General features: G+C 39.6%; 1 protein-coding gene across 1 annotated transcript in view; it reads left to right on the top strand.

The window, feature by feature from the left end:
* LOC122802349 (zona pellucida-like domain-containing protein 1) overlaps positions 1 to 17833 on the top strand; it is a 658361-nt gene that overhangs the window by 541138 nt on the left and 99390 nt on the right. Inside the window, exon 5 of the mRNA XM_044071986.1 lies at positions 6904 to 6984. Within this exon, the coding sequence (XP_043927921.1) occupies positions 6904 to 6984 (81 nt within the window). The remainder of the gene's footprint in view (positions 1 to 6903; positions 6985 to 17833) is intronic.

Genomic DNA, 17833 nt, shown 5'->3' with positions numbered 1-17833 from the left:
CCTTTACTCACCTCCCCTATTACTAAAATGCACACAACTCAAAACTCCACACAACTAAAACTTCTTATCTGCTTTTCATCTCTCTCCTGTCTTATTGCTACTTATTTCTTAACCTTCTATGAATACCCACTGTACCCTAATGTTACTATTTCATCTAAAGAAACCTCTACACCTATATCAACCTTCTCTTCTACCCTCCCAAATCTCACAACTCTAGCAAAATACACTCCAGCCAAATACCTCAAACTTGCTCACATCAAATCAAACAAATCAAAATCTAAAAAGCTAATAGACAGCTTAAATGAACTTCTTAAACCTAAAGATTTTAAACATCTCCATCTACTCCTGGACGGGGACATAAATCCAAACCCTGGACCAAACCATACACATTCAAATACTTATAAAAAACAAGACAAAACTCCCTCTCATTCTACTACCAGACCAACTAACTTTCTCTATATTGCCCATCTCAATATATGTAGTATTTGTAATAAAACCTCTCAAGTACATGCCCTACTAGAAATCCATCAATTTGACATTTTATGCCTAACTGAAACATGGCTTAAGCCATCCATCAAAGACAGTGAAATCACTCCTCCTGGGTATAACATCATTAGACTCGATCGTATTACTAAAAAGGGTGGGGGGATAGCAATTCTCCATAAAGCTCATATCCAAATTAGCATTATAGAACAGACTCAGCCCCGATAACAATGCAGGAATCCTTACCTCTAAACGTCAAATCAATAGTTCTAAAACCATTAATATCATATGTGCTTATCTTCCACCAGGAAATAACATTAACACTCTAGAATGCATACTCAACACACTCTACACATACCTCCCTCAAGAAACAATACTCCTAGGTGATTTTAACATTGATTGGTATTCCTGTAACAAAACAAACCCTACCTCCCATATTAACCTTTATGGATTCACACAACTCATAGATAACCCTACTAGAACAAATAAAACTAACAAAAAAGAAACCATCTTAGACTGGATTCTTACTAATACTCCTCCACAAACCTACCAATCTGGCACTCTCCCTAAAGAACTAAGCGACCACTCATTGACCTATATCATTAGGCATAGAACCAACCTAACTTTACCTACCATATATAGAATTCTTCGCTCGAAAAAACACTTTAACTCTGAACACTTTCTTGCCGAATTAACTCAATTTAATTGGTCTCCCCTAAAATATCTCCCTCTAAACAAAGCAGTCCAACATTTTAATTCCACATTCCTATCTATCCTAGACCACTATGCCCCAAATCGCACTATTAGAACTAATGCTAAAGTAGCACCCTGGCTAACCAAAACCACTCGACAACAAATTATCCTGAGAAACAAATACTGGCAAAATGGCGTGCCACCAAGAATCCAACAGATCACCAAAACTTCAAAAAACTTAGAAACAGTACTAAAAAGCCATCCTAATGGACAAAAAGAATTACTACCTACATTTGCAACAAAACTCCAACAAGGAACCTAAAAGATTCTGGTCCAGCATCAATAATCTTTTATCCCCTAGCCAGTCTATCACACCAAGCCCTGAGGGCTCCAACCCAGAAAATCCCACACAAACAGCCAATGACTTTAATTCATTTTTTACTAATACTATCCAAACTCTTGCTAGCCACCTATCTCCTGATACCTCTAAACTACCCCTCCATACTTCAAATCTACCTCCTTCCTTTCATTTGGAACCTGTATCTACCTCCTTTATCTTATCACTGCTTCAAAAGCTAAAACCCACCACTCCTTCTGCTGACAAACTTCCTGCAGAATACTTGCAAATATGTGCTAAAGCTATTGGCTATCCCATCTCTATACTAATAAATAGATCTATACAGGAAGTAATTTTCCCATCTATTTGGAAGATATCTTATATCATCCCACTACACAAAGGGGGTAAGTCCAACGACCTCTCTAATTTCCATGCTAAAATCATGGAAAAATGTATTCACAAACAACTCCTTAACCACCTCCTACACAGTAACCTACTTGCTAACTGCCAACATGGATTCAGACATTCACATAGTACTACTACAGCCTTACTCTCCTTTACCAACTCCATTAATTGTAACCATAACAACTACATCCTATCATCTTCTGTCTTCATAGACTTATCTAAAGCCTTCGATATGGTTAACCACAAACTTCTTCTGCATATTCTTAAATCACTCTCACTTGATCCTCCTTCCTTAACTTGGTTTACATCTTACCTAGAAAACCATCAGCAAGCAGTTCTCTGGAAAAATACATTATCTAGTCTCCTCCACATCTCATTGGGAGTTTCTCAAGGCTCTATCCTAGGCCCCCTTTTATTTTCTATCTTTATAAATGATCTCCATCTAGCTATCCCAAACACTATCTGCGTACAATATGCTGACGATTCTACTATTATCTGCTCAACCAATACACAAACTGAACTACAGTCTATCACACAAAAAGCTTTTACTACTGTCGAGCAATGGTTCACTGATCGCTGCCTACTGCTCAACCCTAAAAAAAACAAACTGCTATTGTTTTCACCTTTCCATAGATCTACCCCTCTTAACTTCACTCTTACTTCCACTGACAACACCATTATTTTCCCAGAAACGACTACCAAACTACTAGAAATAACCATTGACATCAATCTCAGCTTTGATACGCACATCAACAATACTATCAAATTAGTTAAAAAGAAAATAGGTTCCCTTTACAGAATCAAAGCCTTCCTTTCACCAGAAGCAAAGACAATCTTAGCCAGATCCCATCTAATCTCTTCTCTACTATATGCATCTGAATTATTCACTAACCTCTCCAAAAACAATATCAATAAACTAGCACAATCTTACCATAATATTGCTCGATTTGCAACAGGAACCCCATTTAGAATTCACCACTGCCTGAACCTAAGAGAACTAGGTTGGCTTGAACTCCCTAACCAACTCATATTTCAACAATTCCAAATAGCTCATACAATCCTATACCAACCAACTAAAACACCCATACTCACTAATCTCATTTCACCTTACAATAATCTGAAGCATCTACGTTCTTCCAACAAGATACTGATAAATATTACCAAACCTAAAAATTCTGCTGGAGATTGCCTCTTTTCCAACTCTGTTGGAAAAATGTGGAATAAATTACCCTCCGACATCACATCTTTGTGCTCTCTCTCACTTTTTAAAAGACAAGTGAAAAATCATCTCAACAAACACTGGTTATGCTCCTGCACCAACCCAGGTTAACTCACTCCTTCCTCTTCTATCTTCTCTATCCTTACATTAATTTTATATGTATGCTTTCTGACAAAAAAAAAAAAATTCATACATGATATTTTGTTTGAAATTTTTAAATTAATGTTCCCTACTTACTGCTTTTTTGTAAACATTGTATTTACCAATGTCTATGTTCTGTTTCCTATATGTTTTTTATATCTGTAATTTACCCTTGGAGCTTTTCTCCCCAGGCCTCTACTGAAAATGGACATATATCCAGCTAGACTAGCCCAGTCAACAAATGTAAAATAAATAAATAAATAAAAAAATAAACAAGCCCACCTCTCAAGTGTACATAATTATGAGAAACTTTCCTCCTTTTTTAGACTTAAAAAGATGCTGCTCCACTGACTCTGTTTCACATTGTTATGAATTCTTTTAACTAATATCCATGGTAAATACTACTTAATCGTAATAATCCATCAAAAATGTATGCAAGTATAAAATATCATATTTTAATCATGCTGTCAGATTTCGAGTTTAAGTTGTTAGTACATCGTTAGTAATTGTTCCACATTTTGCCCATTTGCTCTGAATTATTTTAATCATGCTATCAGATTTCTAGTTTAAGGTGTTTGTACACCATTAGTAATTGTTCCACATTTTGCCCATTTGCTCTGAATTATGAGAGGCAGTTTTCACTATTTTGGGAATGTTAGGTTGAAGGCTTTGCTACATACAATACTTTACTTAAGAGACTACCTGCATGAATCTATGTGTGTGTGTGTATGTGTGTGTGTGTGTGTGTGTGTGTGTGTGTGTGTGTGTGTGTGTGTGTGTGTGTGTGTCCATAATTATACAAGCAATGTTTAAATGTGTCCCTGGTAAGTCCCTAGCCATCACTACTTGTAAGCTTTGTCCAAGTTTTTTGTGCTAAGAGTTGAGAGCTATGGTGAGTAGTGAGAACTGAATTTGTATTCCTCCATTGCTTTGTTTGTCCAGGTTTTTTTATGCTAAGAGGTTGAGAGCTATGGTGAGAAGTGAGAACTGAATTTGTATTCCCCCATTATTGGCTTTGTCCAGGTTTTTTGTGCTAAGAGGTTCAGAGCTATGGTAAGAAGTAAGAACTGAATTCACTAAATGATAGCCATTAAGTTTCAGTCTTCCTATTTTGGAGGAAACTGCTGATTTGACATAGTGGTATGTTGCTCCGACTGTAGTACATAGGGTCCTGGGTTCAAGACTTAACAGTGAAATGTGTTGTGGTAACACAGCATTTTATTCTAGCAACTTTCCAAAATTATACAAGCAATGTTTAAAATGTTTCTCTGTTTTTTGACCTTTTGCCCCCCCCCCCAAAAAAAAAATTAAATTAAAGATAAGTGCGAGAAGCTTTGCAAGATGCCTATGGCTTACACTACTGTCATTCTATTTATAGTGTGGGTGTGGAAGTAGACTTTTATGATGGAAATGCTCTCAATTGGGCAGTTTTATCATTATTGGGTCATGCATTTTGTTTCATTGCCTACCGTACAGCCTAGTGGAAAAATGTTCAAGCAATAAATTTAAAATGCGCTCTGTCTAACAAGTGTGCTGTATTATACAAGGAATATAACTTAATAAAGTCAGGAAGGTGTATCAAAGAAAAGAACACATGTATGTTTCTTGTTTTGTGTGCAAGGGGCCAATGATTTGAAAACAGCCCAAAGGTAATCTTTATCAACCACTGGCCAGATGCATTTTCTTTGGATGTAGTGTGGGTTTCAATCCTGTTTCAATGAATGTGAGTTTCAAGGGCAGAGAAGTTTTAATGTCAGGTCTATTTTCATTGTGAGACAGTATCGCGTTGTTTAGCAGATTTCTGTTAGTGTTTGTGCATTGTTGTACTGCAAAATGTAAAAATAAAATCAAAATAATCATTGTAGAACTAAAGCAGTATGCACACATTAGTGTTTATGGTAAATGGGGCGAAATAGCCAGGTATGGGACATTGGAATGGCTGCAGGGGGACTCTGGTGTATTTACGTTTGAAAGTTGGTATCCCACAATTTCATTGGTGTGGGTGGGATTATGTAAGTATGTATGCATATTAGATGTTAATCAGCATACAGATTTGTACCCATTTTTCATGGGCCTTGTCCAGATTTTTGATGTTTCCAGGTTGACAGGTATGTAGTGTATTATTGTTAATGGTATTTAATTCCATCTTCCACGTGTTACACTTTTGTTGTACTACAAATACATTATTTCATTATTTGAACTATACAAATAACATACTCATATTGTATTATTGTCATTTATATTTATCTTCCGCAAGTCACGTGACCGTTGTTCTTTAAAAGAGCTCTCACACACATTGATTTGAACAAATAAAGAATTGTATAACTGGTCTGGGTTCTGAATGAAAATGTTTTTTGGACCAGCACATCTACTCAGTCAACAAAGTTTATAAATAAGAGCATTAAGGTTCTTTGTTAAGCACCTCTCAGTACTCTTATGCTCTATTTCTGAACATAAAGAGCAGCTCCCATAAAACAGCATCAACAAGTTAAAACAGCTTTAAAGGTACAATACATGTCACATAGCCAAACTTCTTTTGTGTGGAAAAGCAGGCAGAAGACCTTGCTTCTCATGGCTATCTGTAAGGCAGTCCTTAGTATGTTACAGTTTTCAAAGCTGTAAAACATTTTGCATTCCTACAAGTTCTTTCCTCTGCATTTCTCAGTACACAGGAGCAGCTTAAGTCCAATGTACTGCAAACAGTACCTTTGTTTTTATTAATGTATTCATTTATTTTTTTTTTCACCGTCTCTTTCTCTCTCCTTAGTAGTACATGCATCAAGTGAAGCCCCATATAATACATAAAATTATAATCTGGTTTCTTTGATAAAAACAAAGTAGTTATATGTTCATAAAATTAATCTCAGGATTCACTTTTTGAGCTTTTCTTCCCACTGATATAGAAAAGAAAATGTTAACATCCATTTGTTCAGTTGTATAACAAAATGTGTGCTATTTAGGCTCTAATCCTAATGTTCTGTCTTACGTATTTATGTCACCATAACAAAGCATATTTTATCCTCAGTTTTGGAGCATAATCTGTGTGCTGCAAGTATTAGAAACAGAACTGCTACAATTAATTACAAATGACAGGATTGTTTCTAATGCTAATAAAAGTATTATGAAATATTACTCAGTAAGACATCAGTGAGATGATAACTGGTATGATGGATGTAAAAATGCTCCCTAAAATAGTTTTCATCTAAGGGGATATAAGATAAAGTGTGCATTCTTAGAAAAGAAAGTGAATGTAGTCTGAAACTAAATTATATTTTTTCGCTAGTTTATCATGCCTTTGTCTTTTACATTTGCAATAAATGGTCTACATTAACAATGAAAAACAAAACGCTTAAACATAAACACACATAACACAGCAGACACTCACAAAGACATTCCTATACATAATACCAAAACTTTCAGGTGTGTGTGTGTGTGTGTGTGTGTGTGTGTGTGTGTGTGTGTGTGTGTGTTATTGAAAGTGCTTGAAATATTTGTATGTACGCCTATATGTATGTAGTACTGTATAATCTGAGTGAGGTGTAAGGACACTATTGAGAAATGCCAACAGGTGATGAAACACTGTAGAATTACATATTAACTGACTGTTTCTTCTATATTTATACAGATTTAATGTCTTGCTGGACCACTGTTTTGCCTCAGTAGCCTGTACTCTTTCAAATTCTACAATTTATGATCTCTTTTTGGGGTAAGTGATGAAAAACTCTTTAAAATATTTCATTATCTACAGAGATAAACACGCAATATATAATCCAACTTTCAGAATTATGAAAATCACAGGACAACCAACTGATGAAATCTTCAAAAGATGCAGCAAAATGTGAAAAGAGGATCTTTGTGTTAATTTTGAGTTGGAGTAATGTTTATTTTATTAGAAACAATTGTATATCTGCAAGTGTTTCTTTTTCTTTGAAAAGCAGTACTGAAACACAAGTCATATTCCAAATGAGTTTATTTTCTATGTTCTTAAAATTTACTCTTTAGCTGCTAATCCCCTCTGCTTTTTTTTTTTGTTCAGAGTCATTCTTATGCAGATCCTGGCTCACTCAGTAATGTTTACATTATGCAGATATACACAACTCCACAGTTGAACTGCATCACATAAGCCTATATTTATATGTGTTTTAAAAAGGGATAGCGGAATTAATAATAATAAAAAAATATATATATATATTATATATATATATATATATATATATATATATATGTATATATATATGTATATGCATCAAAATAAGTTTAACAAGGTTATCTTCCAAAAAAATTGTAATTTCACATGTAAGTAAATCTTGCTTTAAACTTTATATCTGCAGGTACGAGCTGAGAATGCATTCAGAGAGTCCTTTATGAAATGAAGGATAAGGAATGAAGAACTGTTAAAAACTGATGCAAGACCAATGCATGATCTGTGAGACATAACCTTGACTTGCAAAACTCATCAAATATTTACATACAAAAACTTTGAATGGTACTTATAATGACAATGACAATTCCTTTAGATCCTTAGGAGTATGGCAGGACTCACCTTTAACATACACCTTGACAAAAGTAAACAGAAATTAAATTACCTTCTGTTCTGGCCCAGGAAAATGTGCTATGTTATGTTCTGCTGTGCCAGATCCATTACAGGTATGAGTCCTTCTGTCATAGACAGAATAAGTTTGCCACCAAAAAAAGAAAGAGGATGCTATCCCAATCCTTTCAAATAGAATACCTAGATTTAACACTCTTTTCTCGAGACAAGAACACCATTGTCTAACAACAGGAAAAATCAAATTGCTTCTTATCAGCCATAGGGTTTCTCTTTTACTGTCCCAGTCAGTTTCTTAAACTCCTGCATTGGGATTCTTTTACTCAGTAGCTGATAAACTCTCCCCAGACATATCCTCCTCCTATAACCTTAGAAGCTGGGACCACAGTGGACCTCTGCTTGCACCTCCAGTACCCAGTACATTCTACTATACTGTACATTTGTTTCAAAGACAAAGGAATCTCTACCTTCATATCTGAAAGAAATTATATCTTTCCCATCAGCCAAAAGTGAATTGAAAGACTGTTTTTTTAAGCAATTCTAAATGCCATGATTCAGAACACATAACATAGCACCTTTATTCACTTCTGTTTGCATCACATTCTAACATATAATCTCCTCCTGCTGTCAGTAGATTAGTACTGCTGTATTACTTACTCTAATCTCAACGTCTGCAATACCACTCATCCCTTTCAGTTTGTTTTCCTTCACTGTCCATTTAGAAAAACATCTTTTTTGTATATAAAGCATGTGCTTAAATATGTAGTACTATATGCAGTGGTAAAGTAATCTATTTTATACAACCATTTAAGCTTGTTAGTGAACTGTGCTACATTTCCTGTTTGAATGTATTTAGCTGTAACTGCTTTTGCTTAGGTTCATTGGTTAGTACTAAGCTAACTGCCCTTTTGGGCCATTTGAAGCCAAACCAATTACCCCATTTAATGCTTAAAATTAGCCTATCCCATTGGGTTTAGATTCAACTACAACTTTCAAAGATCTATGTTTATATATTACTCTAGTTATAATTTCTAGATCAAAACATAGATATTTGGAGGGGTCTTATGCATTAGGATAAAATATTTATGAGCTGCTTCTGATCATTAGTAGTACAGGGGATGTCCAGGGGTACATTTCCTAATTCCTATATGCTGACCCAAGTTATGCTTGAACATGGTCAGTAATGAGCTTTACTTTAGCTGCATGGAAGTCTGTTCCAGAGCAGTGTTATGCTCTCCAAGATATACCTGTCCCTCCAAACTCTTCTGTTGCTGTTGCAAAAGAGGTTTAGGTCCCGGGATTGAGTATTGCTGATAACATTTGACTGGTGGATGTGAAACAAATCCATCAGTAATGGATCAGAGGATTCCTTGTATACTAGACACAGGTTACCTGACAGCAGTCTATAAGAGGCAGAATATTGTTATAGGGCTTTGAGACGTTTCAAGTAGGACATTATTTGTAAGGTAACTCTGTGGATGTTCCAGCTGTTGCATGTGCCAGGACAAATGAATGAATTAGGGGCATTATGCTTTATGACTGACCTAATGGGTGTGAGTAAAGCAGAACATGACAGCTCTGGATTTAGAAGCAATCCTCTTGTTTATAAGCTGTGCAATATAGAAGGATTTCCGTATCACAACAGACACATGTTGGTCACATATTAGGTGACTGTCTACATAAGTTTCCAAATCCTGAACTACTGGGTCAGCTCCTAGGGATGTGTTGTCAATGCTTTAGCTCCTCAGGAGAACTTTCCAAAGGAGACAATAATGCATTTTTTTGCATTTAGCTTTAGTCCATGAGTCTGGCACCAGTTATTTGTTTGGAACAAGCCTTCCTGCAGGATAAATGAGATTTTTGATGATTCAATCACTGACCCTAGCTTGCAGTCATCTGCAAACATCTTTTGCTAGAGCCCTTTGGGATTGGCTTTTACTTCTAAAAAATAGATGCTAAACAGAAGAGGCTCCAGTACCAAACTAGGGTGATTCCACTGGTGACTGGTATTTTTGTGGAGGTATCTTCCCCTATTTTGAACTCCAGCATTATATTTGTGAGCCAATTAGCAATCCGGCAGATTATGACTGGGGTTTACTCCTAGTTTATTAAGCTTTTCTTCTGTGACACCCTTTTTGTGTTGCAATTGAATCTGTCATATATTCCATACTTTTTTCTTTTAGATCAAAAAATTGGCCTTCATATATGTAACTGCAATAATTGCACCTCCCACACCTGTTCATACCCACAATAAATTATATAAGGAGTTTTCTTGTTTTTAGGATTGTCTGAAGAAGTTTGCTATTGTATGCAAATGAATAGCACTTAACATTGAATAAAAAGCTGTTCTTTTATCCATTTTCTGCCGCTATGTTTTTAATTTATTGAACTGTAAAATGGTGACAGGGGAAAGTGTAGTTAGGCAGCATGGAATGTTGGTCTGTGGGATGACGTTGGTGATCAGGAAGAGGGGGAGGAGAGTGAGAGCAGCACCATGGATCAAATGGTGGATACTGACAAAGGGTGATTGTAAGGTTGAGTTCCAGGAAGAGTTAAGACCAGCAGTGGGTGGCAGTGAAGAGTTAGCAAATATCAGGGTATTTACATCCAAGCTAGTAAGGGAGATGAGTAGAATGGGGCTTTGTATGACATCTGCACAGAGTAAGGAGGACAAGGAGACCTGGTGGTGGCATGAGGAAGTACAGGGGAGTATACAGAGAAAGAGGTTGGCCTAGAAGAAGTGGGATTGTCAGACAGATGAAGAAAGTAGATGTGTATAGGGAGATGGGGTGCATGGGGGTGCATGGCAAAGAGAGTGGTAGCAAAGACTGAGGATGGAGCATCTGAAGGGCTGTATGTATGGTTGGACACCAAGGATGGAGAATAGGACCTGTACCAATTGACTAGACAGAGGCATGTAGCTAGAAAGGGTATGCAGCAAATAAGGCTGATAAATGATAATGGTAGAAGTGTACTGACAAGTGAGGAGAGTGTGTTGAGCAGGTGGAAACAGTACTTTGATGAGCTGTTGATGGAAGAGAATGAGAGAGTATGAGGTTGGATGATGCGGATATGGTGAATCAGGACATGCAACAGATTATCAAGGAGGAAGTAAGGATAGCTATGAAAAGGTTTAAGAATGGAAAGGCTATTATTCCATATAACATACCTGTGAAACATGGAGGTGTTTAGGACAAATGGCAGTGGTCTTTTTAACCAGATTGTTTACTGTAATCCTGGAAAGTGAAAGGATGTGTGAGGAGTGGATAAAATGTGTTTTGGGTACTGATTATGAGAATAAGGGTGGTGTTCAGAGCTGTAGTAACTACAGAGGGATAACATTGATCAGTCACAGCATGAGGTAATGTTAAAGGGTGGTGGAAGCTAGGTTAAGAAGGGGGGGTGAGGTTTACTGATCAACAATATGGTTTCATGCTAGGAAAGAGCAGTACAGATGTGATGTTTGCTCTGAGATTGTTGATGGAGATGTATAGAGAATGTTGGAAGTAGCTGCGTTGTGTCTTTGTGGACTTAGAGACAGCAAATGACAGGATGCCTAGAAAGGAGTTGTGGTATTGTATGAGGAGGTCAGGAGTAGCAGAGGAATCCATAAGAATGCTACAGGATATGTACAAGGCTAGTGTGACAGTGGTGAGTTCTGCATTGGGAGTGACAGGTGCGTTTAAGGTGGAGGTGGAAGTACATCATAGATCAGCTATGAGCCCTTTCTTATTTGCAGTGGCAATGGACAGGTTGACAGACATGATTAGATAGGAGTACCCATAGACTGTGCTGTTTGCAGATGACATTGTGATCTGTAGTGAGAGTAGGGAACAGGGTAAGTAGACCCTGGAGAGGTGGAAGTATAGTCTAGACAGGGGAGGAATGATGGTCAGCAGGACTAAAACAGACTATATGTGTGTGTGAATGGGAGGGAAGATAGAGGAATGGTGAAGATGCAGGGAGTACAGTTTGCAAAGGTGGATAGGTGTAAATACTTGGGAACAACAGTTTAGAGTAATGGCGAGTGGGGGGGTGAAGACGAGAGTACAGGCAGGATGTGAGTGATGGAGAAATGTGTCAGGAGTGATTTGTGACAGATGAGTACCATTAAGAGTGATAGGGAAGATCAACAAGAGGGTAGTGAGACCAGCTATGTTATATGGGTTGGAGACATTGACATTGAAAAAAGGCACGAGTCAGAGCTGGACTTAGCAGAGTTAATGATGTTAAGATTTGTACTGGGCGTGAAAAGGGTGGACAGGATTAGGAATATGCATGCTAGGGGGACAGCCTAGGTTGGACAGTTTGGGGACAAAGCCAGAGAGTGGCAGGATTATGTTGGTTTGGACATGTGATGAGGAGGTATGCTGAGTATATTTGAGAAAGCATGAGGCTGCCAGGTAAGAGGAAAAGTGGAAGACCTGAGATAAGGTGTATGTATGTGGTGATAGCGGACATGCAGGTGGTTGGTGTGACAGAGCAAAATGCAGAGGACTGGAAGACATGGAGATAGATGATCTGCTGTAGCAACTACTAACAGTTACAGCCAAAATAAAGAGAAGGTGATGCTGTAATGTCAGTGTTCACAGGTTTACAATTATTTGCCAGATATAACACAACTCTTGACAACATAACTACAAATATGAAGCACACATATGGTCAGTGTGCATAACACTGGACAGTTGAATGGTATGAGCTCAGTATATCACATGCAGTTCAACACACACAACTGCAGCAGTATTTCAGTATGCAAATACTCTGTATAGGCCCATCATCACACGTCTGAGACAAACATGTATAGGTTCATAGGTTCATAGGTTCATACTAGGCTATCTGCCCTAGGGCATTTATAAGCATAGTTGGAGTGTGTTTGGCTTTCGCCACCCATTTTAAATTAATTTTGCTATGCCCTTTTTTGAGGTTAGTATACTGTGCCTCTGTCTAACAGTGACACAGAAGTGATACCCGGAGTAAATCTACGATCTCCCATCCACTCATCAAGACTCCTCTTGAAGAGAATCAATGAGGGACTCTGCCTAACCTGGACTGAGATTTTATTCCAGAGTGAAGGGAGCCTCTGGGTTATGAATCTGTCCCTCCAGCATGTCCTATTTATTTCAGTGCTGAGGTTCAAGTCTCTCAAGCGTGTAGCTCGATGGGATTTGGATTTTTTGAGGTGCAGCATGTCCCTTAATTCCGGGTTGGACATGGCCTTATACGTCAGGCACAGGTCACCTCTGAGCAGGCGGTATGCCACTGAGTAGAGCTGGAGTTTCTTTAACCGGGCAGCATATGGCATCTGTTTGAGCCCTTTGATCCTCTTAGTGAGGTACTTTTGGGGTCTTTCCAGTTGCTGCAGGTGTTTGGTAAGGTACATCCCAAAAGGGGCATTGTACTCGATTATGGGACTAATGAGGGATGAGTAAAGCGGCACGATGACCTCCCCTAATCTAGATGTGAATCCCTTCATGATTAGGTGGGCTATATAAAATGTTTTTCTAACCACTTTGGCCACGTGGTTGTCAAATGAAAGATTGCTATCAACTTGGGTCCCCAGGTCCCTAATTACTTCTTCTGTACTTAATGGATTACCACCTATGTGGTAATTTCTGGGCACTTTGTTTTTGCCAAAGGGGATGACTATACACTTTTTGGCGTTTAGCTTGAGGCCATGGCTCTGGCACCAGTTGTATGTTTCTATGAGGCCCTTTTGGAGGATTCTTGTGTCAGCTGGAGAGTCGATTATGGCGCCAAGTTTGCAGTCATCTGCGAACTTGGTCAGCCACAGCCCTTCTGTGTTGGCATGTACCTCTGAGAAATATATACCAAACAAGAGAGGTCCCAGGACTGAGCCTTGTGGGATGCCACTTGTAACTGGTTTGGAGTCTGACATGGCTCCAGCAATTCTAACCATGTGGGTTCTGTCCTTGAGCCAGTTTGCAACCCATCTAGTGACATAGGGGTTTATATTTAAGCTGGTGAGCTTATCTATAATGCCCGAGTGGGGTATTGTATCGAAGGCTTTTGCGAGGTCCAGATAGGCTGTGTGGACCACCTTCCCTTCGTCAATGGCCTTGGTGACTGTTTCAAAGAAGTCAACCAGGTTTAAGAGGCAGGACCTGCCCTTAACAAAGCCGAACTGGGTAGGATCCAGTGTCTGTAGGTCCCCAATATCTTTATTTATGAGGTCCATGATGATCCTTTCCATAGCTTTTCAGACCAAGCTAGTCAGGCTTATGGGGCGATAGTTTCCAGGGTCCATTGAGGCACCACCTTTGTGGAGAGGGACCACTGTTGCTGTACGCCACTCTTTGGGTACATATCCTGTAGTAAGGCTGAGATTGAACAGTAGTTTTATGTTTGGGTTTAGCTCTTCTTGGAGTTCATGTAGGACGCAACCTGGGACTCTGTCTGGTCCCATTGATGCTGTGTTTTTTGCTTTGGAGAGGCGGCTCCCACCTGAGCATCTGAGATGTCAGGAGGGCAGCACTCTGCTGGGATAGATATTTGCCCTTTTGGTGGGGGGGGAGAAGTTTGCGCTGAACCTGTCAGCTAGGATGTTGGCAATGTCTGTGGGATCAGTGTATTTTTTTGTCATTTTGGACTAATTCTGAGCATATCTGGGAATTCCCACCCAGGTTCCTAACATAACTAAAGAAAGCCTTGTGATTATCCTTAGTGTCCTGTGCAATTTTTCTCTCGAAGCTGGCCTTTGACGATTTTATGAGTGCCCTTAGTTTTTTGTTAATACTGATCAGAGATGCCTTCCCTTTTTGGGATTTTGCTCTATCATGTAGTAGCTTCATCCTTCTGTTGTATAGTTTGTTTATGGCTGGGGTCCACCAGACAGGTCGTCTGCCATTGGAGGATTGGGTCTTGGTTTTATTTGGGATTGCATGATCCATGTATTCCTGAAGGTGTTCATAGAATGCATTTATAAAGGATTCTGCGGTCTGGGCCGTATTTTCCACAGGCCCGGGGGCTTTGAAGGATTCCACCTCGGTTTTGAGGAGTGTGAAATTTGCTTAAGAGAAGTTTTTCACTGTGGTTTTCTGGGCAGGGGGTGGGGTCGGGATGTGAATATCCAGTGAGATCAATTTATGGTCTGATCTTACCAGTGAGGGACTTATCGTCTGGAGCATAGAGTCCCCATATTGGTGATGATCAGGTCCAGTATGTTTTCCCCTCTTGTGGGAGTGGTAACAAGTTGTTCCATGTTCCATAGCATTTGAGTTTATGAATTCTAGGAACCTTTGGGCAAGGGTGTTGGAGCTAGAGTAATGCTCCCAATCTATGTTTGGGTAGTTGAAGTCACCCAATATAATGGTGTTCGGAGAGACCTTCATATTTTCCAGTGTTCTCAGGAAGGCCGAGTGGGGTTCCTGGGTTTGGGAGGGTGGTCTGTAGCAGGCTATAAACTGGAAGGCAGTTTTACCCACTGTTAGTTGCACATGGATAGTCTCTGATGCTTCGTGCTTTGCCACCAACCTGGAGGTGTGAGTATCTTTGATGAATATCGATACTCCCCTCCTTTGTGGTTCGGTCCAAGTTTTGGGGCCGAAAGCATGGTATGAGGTATAACCTGGTAGTGCTGGGGTGCTCTCGGGAGTCCTGAACCAGGTTTCTGTTACTGCACAGATATCAATGTTCTCCATGCTAAGGAGAGTTTCGAGTGCATGCATCTTGAGGTTTAGACTTCTGGCGTTGAGTAGCATTACTCTTAGTTTCTTATCCCTTGTGATACCTATGGAGGTGGGTTTGTCTTTTGAGCCTTGCCTAAAAAAGGCACTATGGGGGTAGCAAGAGCCTTTGCCAATATCCAAAAGCCCAGGGGTGACAGGTGCAAGCTGTCCCTAGCAAAGCATCGTGGCTTGTCGTGCATATCATCCCAAGTTGACAGGCATTGGATCCCCTTTGAATGACACCAATACTTAAGCCAATTGTTGAAATTGATCATCTTGTCTTCATATTGTGGCATAATTCTTGGTGAGGGTAAGATGCTACTCAAGGTCAGGGTCATACCAGCCTGGGCTACATGCTCAGAAAGCTCCTCTATGTCTCTTTTCATGTAGTCCAGGGAGGTACATCTCAGGTCTTTCACACCAGCATGGACAATGACTGAGTCATATTTGTACTTGCCTTGGAGTGACCTGAGTGCTTGTGTTATGTGGTGGATCCTAGCACCAGACAGGCTGATTACCGTGACCTTCTCCTTGTTCAGCCTGGTGAGCGGGACATCAGTGTGCCTGACGATAGAGTCACCTATTACAAGTGTATCAGGTGTGTTGTTTAGCCTTAAGGGCTGTGACTGTTCAGCACACTGGCTTTGTGAGATATGTGTTGCACATATTTTGTTTTGGGGTAGCGGTTGCTTGGGTGTCTGCTTTGGAGGTCTCTGCTGCTTAGGCAGATCTTTATTTAGAGCCTCCAAGTATGTTTTTGTGTGATTATGTGTTTAGTTTGCTGTCGTGGTAGGTCTATGTGAGACTGGAATTGTAGTGAGTGTGGTTTCCTTCTCCTCCTGACTGGTTATGCCAGTACTGAGTTGAGAGAGCTTAGCCTCCAGTTTGGCTATATGGTTGCATCTCTCACATGTGTTGGAATTTGTTGGGAGGAGGAGAGGGTTGTCTGTGTACATGAGGCAGTTGTAACATTGCCTCAAGATTCCCATATTCACCAATTGGACCGGAGAGGAGATTGATAACTGACCTTTGGACATGCTAGAATAATATTAGGAATTCCTTTATAATTGAAAACAAGGGCCAATGGGGAGCGAGGGTTGTATTGACAATTAACATATGGATATCTGTGACATCCCAGTAGCTGGCCTAGCAGTGTCACAGTTAGTAATGTGCAATACACACTAAAGTAATGGTCATGTGTTCTGTGTCACTGCAGACAGGCACAGATGCTATGGCCATAGGTTCTGCTCAGCAATATATCAGCACAGCATGTGTTGTTGAGACATAAATTGTTTGAACTTCCTATTTTCCAAGTTTACATACCTTCTACTACATTCCATTACATGCTTAATTGTGTGACTTGCCTGTGTTTTTTTTCGGTTCACTTTGTATAATCCATCAGTTTCAGTGTGTGTGTGTGTGTGTGTGTGTGTGTGTGTGTGTGTGTGTGTGTGTGTGTGTGTGTGTGTGTGTGTGTGTCTGTCTATTTGTTTGTTTCTCTCTCTCTCTCTCTCTTCGACAGATGTATGATATACATCTGTTTTGTATAGGCAGCAGCTTGCCTTTTGTAGGTAATGCTCATGAACAGCTGATGGCCTGTGCACCAGTTGGAGTCCCCAATTGCTAATTGCATGTAAAACAGCTGTGGTATCATTCCCGTACCCAATAGCATGGAAACACACTCCTATAATTGAGTACTTCATGTGGGCATTGCCCCTTTTCCTTGCCTGTGAGGAAGACTTCATGGAGGTGTGTGACAAACAGCATCACAGAAGGTAGTTGGAAATACCTCTTACAACAAACACTGTGGAGACAGCCCAACAAGCTGGGGAGAATGTTCTAGACATAGGGACAGAATGTAAGTATTGCTGCTATACAGTTAAAGTAATGCTAGATTGACAGGGGTTGTGTGGATATGGCTGCTCTGTGTGAATTTAAGTCAGGTAGTGTTGTGTGTTTGACATAACACTCAACTGTAGGGCCATATGCAGACTGGCCAAAGTTTGGACTTTAACATTTGGTGTGTTACTCACACATTTTTTTGCCCTTGGAAATTCAGTAGCATACTCTGAGGACTACAGTCAGTAAATGGTTACATCCATGTGTGTTTCTGACTTCATATGCTTCAGAACAGATATGTTACAACAACCCTGTTACACCAGCAACGTTCTCAGTTTATGACAGCAATATGTCAATAATGCCCCTGTGTTTGGGCCTCTGCCCCCAAGGATGTCAGGCTCTGTCCAGGTGTCATGCAGTAAGAGGTGGATAGGTATAGCACATCATTATATAGTGACTTCATTCCTGATATCATCCCAGTG

The sequence above is a fragment of the Protopterus annectens genome, chromosome 5.part0, assembly GCF_019279795.1.
Source record: "Protopterus annectens isolate FY-2018-M chromosome 5.part0, PAN1.0, whole genome shotgun sequence".
NCBI lineage: Eukaryota > Metazoa > Chordata > Ceratodontiformes > Protopteridae > Protopterus > Protopterus annectens.
Note: the sequence above shows the minus strand (reverse complement) of the source record. Positions and strands in the feature narration are given on the sequence as shown.